This window comes from Nanorana parkeri, unplaced genomic scaffold, assembly GCF_000935625.1.
Source record: "Nanorana parkeri isolate BGI_ZX_2015 unplaced genomic scaffold, ASM93562v1 scaffold311, whole genome shotgun sequence".
Lineage (NCBI taxonomy): Eukaryota > Metazoa > Chordata > Amphibia > Anura > Dicroglossidae > Nanorana > Nanorana parkeri.
Genome location: NW_017306579.1, coordinates 1,346,963 through 1,352,192, shown reverse-complemented (window position 1 = coordinate 1,352,192; position 5,230 = coordinate 1,346,963). Strand labels below are relative to the sequence as shown.

The following is a 5,230-nucleotide window of genomic DNA, read 5'->3' as shown; positions in this document are numbered from 1 at the left end:
GGGTCATCATGTAACTTTTTGGAAATACTAGTTTTTAGTTTTATTATATGTAAATGTTGTTTAAAATGTTAAATATGTCATTTTAATGAAATGTTGTTTTCAACTCTGACATGTAATTGTCTTTGTTTTCACTACAGCTCATTTGATCTTTAACTGAAGAGAAAGTAGAACAACGGATTATTTTTACATTTCAGTTACAGCCAAATACTAACAATTAACAGTGAAACTTTTAAAATAAATGACTTGAATGCAGGTTTATCTGCTGCTAGACAATTACATAAATATTTATGTATTTAATTATAGAACGTGGCTAACTATATCATCTGCAGATTTATAGCCAATTTCTGTTAGTGTCTGTTGAGTGTTTGCCATTGCCTGTTGAATCTAAAGGGGAATTTTGTACATTACACTTATTATTGGACTTGATGATGAAGGATATTTGTCGAATTTGTGGAAGGGAGCTTTGTGGAAATCAACGAAGATGGATTTTTCATACAGCTACCAAGCTAAATCTTCAGGTTCTATTAACTCATGTTTTGGGTAAGGAGATTTTACGTGACGGTCAAGCTGAGTTTGTCTGCAGTAAATGTGCATTCATGCTGGAACGGTTTTTCAGATTTGACACTGTGATTGCACGGATTGAAGCTCTCTCCATTGAGAAATTACAGAAACTAATTTCTGAGAAGGATAGGCTTAAACATTGTCTTACTAGTATCTATAGAAAGAACAACAATGAAGATGGTCAAGAGGCCAAATCTGTGCACAGCACAATCAAGACCTTAAACCGCGCCGATATCCAATGCTCATATTCTGCTCTTTTACAAGAAGACTTTGCATATTCTGGTTCTGAATACTGGACAGAATTGGAAGACTATGGCCAAGCAATACAGAATTGTTCCCATACTGTGGGTTCTGGAACTCTTCCACGAAAATGCCATTTTTGTTCCTCTTTAAGAGTAGCTGATGCTGACTATGAGGCAGTTTGTAAAGTACCAAGAAGGATTGTCCAGAATATTGCTTGTGGGAATTTTTCCATGGGCACTAGCACATTATCAGACTGCGAGGGTGCAAATGTCAACATATTAGACAGAGATGGATTGGATAGATTACCATCTGACCATTCGGTTGAATCTCCTACTGAAACCAAAGATCCAGCCTTCGGTATGCAAGAAGCTGAGGAAAAAATCAATCTAAGCATAGGAAATAAATTAGAAGTTGTGCTTAGTCTTGCTAAAATGTTATACTACAGACCTGTTCAGAGCCCAAGGGGAAGTAAAATACCTATAAAAAACAGTATGGCGTTGAAGTCAAACAACATTCTTAACACCTGTGACACCAGTATTTCAAACACAGTGACTGGTTTCCTGGATAGCACTATGGACTATTCTAAGGTGTCTGATGACTTCATGATAACTGATCTTTATGTCCTGTGGCAAAACATCTATGAAGACTATATTCCACTTCACTCCCAGGTATAGTGTAGGTTGTATAATATTTTTAGTATGGAATGCTGTGTTTTATTGTATACAACATTTGCGTCTTTTGAAAAGGTTTAGTCTGATTTTTAAAACTATTTATTTGGCAAAATGTTTTCTATTGCCCTGAGTGGTAATTATGTGATAAATGTCTACCTTAAAGGAGACGTATACTCAGGAAAATATAGGACTGACATTGTTGACCACATTTTAAATATGCTAGTGGATGTCCTGTCTCTGGTTTCAATCCATTCAGTGACCAAAAAAAAGTATATAACATATCAAGTCCAAGTGAAGTCAGAGCATCTGCATACTTGTTCCAGGTCAGTTACTTAGTATTAAAGCCATTGCATCAGCATGACAGCAACACATGGATGGCACCCTTTTGTGACAACTACACTATTAGCCTCACCTCAGCAGAAATTTTCCAGCTCGTGAGACTCTAAGCACCAGCAGACTGAGAAAGATCGTCACTGGGGTATGCTAACTGAGCAGTTAACTCTTTACACATACACAGTAGCATCCTCCAACATACCCCATTTCAATCCTGACCCTTACAAAATGTTTGTAACAAATACTGCCATGTCCAGACAGGAATGTAACAGAGTTTACACTATGGTAGCTCTTCACAGAGGCAATGGTCTTTAATTTCTCGATAGAGCACTCATAGATTTAGCTTAATGAGTAAGAAATAGTTTAATGAAAAGAAAGGAAAATGAGAGAGATGTCTCATGAAAGATACTTCACTAATATTATTCCTTTTACCCAAGCAGACAGGACAGCCCATAAAAATGCCCTGTATGCAGAAAATATGTAATAAGATGTGACACATATGATGTAATGCATGAAAAGCCTAATAAAGGGGTTTGTAGTTCTTTCAGTATATGGTTACTTGATGTATCTCAGCTGCGAATTGAAACTGCTTACAACACTGAGGTGGTGTCTTTAGGTAATTGGGAATGAATGATAAGGTAATTAATGAAATTGTTAAGGAAGTCCCTGGTAGCTGTATTACCTCATATAGCCCAGCAGGTACACCAGGTAGAGACCAACAGAAATAAATAATGTCCCGTCTGGAATTAGGACTACAAGTCCTTCCGAAGGTAAAGCAAAATCGCTCGCATACCCCTTTGAATAAGCTGTTGACACATACAACAGAAGTCTCTTTAAGCTACTTATTGAGTAGAGTCAATTAGCGTGTACTTGCTTTTAGTTGCATTAGTGGTGTTTTTTTTCCAAAATGGGGTCTGCTTCCAGCTTGCAAAGAAAAACATGGTCTTGCAAGATGAAAAGTGTAGTTAACTTTGATGAGCCTTCTAGGCCTTTTGGTGTTAGCAGACATTTTGGCATGACAGTTAAGCTGACAGCTGTATTAGCCTGGTCTTTGAAGAATGAATCCACAGTTGAGTTGGGGGTTAGGTCAAGACTCTGATGTAAGGATGTAGAACCAAAGTATTTAGAGTTCTCACTGGAATTCTCCAAAGTGAAGAGATGTTACAGTTTTGAAGTTGTCAGAAGTAGCGTTATTGTTGGTAGAAGTAGCCTGAGGTTGCAGCTGTTCCTCTGTGGGCAACTCTGTAGCATCTACTGAAGTCAGCAGTGGTTTAGAGTAGCTAGTCACACAGTCCATGAACTGAAGAACATCAGCATTGTTGTGCAGGATCTTAGTGTTAGTAGATTCCTGATCACCTGTTGAAGATTCAATCTTGCTGCTGTTAGCCGTTTGGAGTGTTGTCTTACTCAGAGTATGACAAGACAGTTCTCTAATGTAGCAATGACTTTGTTGTATTATGATTTTCTTGGAACATACTTCACCTGAAGCTTGAGATTTGCACTCATGGTGGACTCAGATGATTACCCAACCTAAATCTGTGTTTTGGGCATAAGGATCATCATTCCAACCATTGTGCTGTTTACATACCTTGTGTACTCTTAGGATGTCTCTGCCCAGCAGAAGCGTGATTTTGGCATTATTGTCAAGTGGTGGGATGCAGTTCGCTAAATTACTTAGGTGTGACTCAGAAAGTGCATCCTCTGGTGTAGGGATTTCTTCCTCATTATTAGGCAGTTGACTGCTCTTGATGAGTCTAGGAAGAGGAATCCTTTCAGTTCCTTCTATAGGAAAAATGATTAAATCAGAAATATAGGTTGTTCTTTCTGAAAGTTGCACTGAACCAGCCAAGTGTGCAGGGGATAGGATAGCACGTTTCCCTTTATGCCGAACAAGTCGAAGAACTATGAAGTTGCAAGTGAGTGACTGCTTTGGTCATCTAAGACAGCATACATCTTGACTGTTTTTTAGGTTGTCCTTGAGGAAACACCTTGACTAGACATATTTTTGCACGAGTTTCCCCCCAAAGTCCTTTGTGAAGTAATTCACTACATTTTGATGTGATAGTTGCAGGTGATTGTTCCTGGCTCTCCCCTCCATGATCTAACGCAGCTGGAGGACGATCTGCAGGAGAAGAGTTGTGCTCAAGTGGATGAAGTGCTTGAACATGAGTATCACTCCCACACTTTATGCAACTGATTATCGCTTTAAGTCCTTTGCCAGATGTTTTGTAGAAGCACAACACTTGAAATAAACCTTGAATTGTTTTAAGAGTTCTTTGCATTGCTCTAGGGTTTTTTTTATTTCGGAATCCAATGCATTTCCTGAGAGGATGTGGCTTCTTTTAAATTGGCAATTTGGATTTTCTATCTCCTCATTCTCACCAACTTTGTCAGAGTTTGTGTCAGAGTTAAGTAGCACATTTGTCCTTGAATCAGAGTTTGGTAGTACATTTGTCTTCTTCACAGATACAGGAATCTGAACATGTTTGCCCTTAGGAAAGGTTGGAGCTTGAATGTTAGACTCACTGGAGGGAATTTATCAAAATTGGAGCAGAAGAATCTGGAGCAGTTGTCTATGGCAACCAATCAGCTTCTCTGTTCAGTTTGTTCAGTTATGGTGTGAAAATGAAGGGTGCATGCTGATTGGTTGCCATGCACAGCTGCTCCAGATTTTGCCACGGTTTTGATACATTTCCTTCGCTGTATATGAAGCTTGGGTCATTTTTAGTCTCTGCCATGTTCCTGATGAATTCACAGAAATAGAAACAGATTGCGCTCCAATAGCTTCTTCCTCAGCTGCTGCAGCTGAGGAATGACAGCTGAGGGACCGGAAGTGATGCAGTCAGCATCGCCTTCAGCCCCATTCAGCAGGGAGGAGATCGGCGAACAGATGTTTGCCGGTCTCCTTCTCCTTTTTCTGCCGTCACCTGTGATGCTGGTGCCTGACCCGCTGGAGGGGTGTCGGGTGGGGGGTGGTGCACTACACTGGCCTCTGGAAGCAATCTGGCAGCAGTTCGGCCACCAGAATTGCTTCCAGTGTAAAGCCAACAGTCAACTTCACACATGTAAACAAAGTCTTGGTGGCTCTGTTTAAAGGAGCCCACTGCCAGCTACCTATAACATAGGTCAGTGGAAGCGAAAAGGTTAAAGCGTTTGCAATGGAAAATTTTGAATACCATCGTTTTTTTCACCATTTCACAGGCGTGTGCAATGTTATAGCTTGACAAGTTTGGTATCTATTTAACCCCTTCATGACTGAGCTTGTTTTTAGTTTCTGTTCGTAAATGACTGACACACTTTTGACATTTTTGCTGTGTGATTCTTCCACGTCAGTAATATACTTTCTTACAAAGTGCACCCACACATATTATATATTGTTTTTTAGAGGACAGATAGGGCTACATATTTATATCACATATGTG

At 39.5% G+C, this 5,230-nt stretch overlaps 1 protein-coding gene across 1 annotated transcript in view; it reads left to right on the top strand.

Moving 5' to 3' along the window:
* The first annotated feature begins 404 nt into the window (after positions 1-404).
* Positions 405-5,230, top strand: part of PDE4DIP (phosphodiesterase 4D interacting protein) — a 71,951-nt gene continuing 67,125 nt past the window's right edge. The window contains exon 1 of the mRNA XM_018557929.1: positions 405-1,472. Coding sequence (XP_018413431.1) covers positions 426-1,472 — 1,047 coding nt within the window. The 5' untranslated portion in view covers positions 405-425. The remainder of the gene's footprint in view (positions 1,473-5,230) is intronic.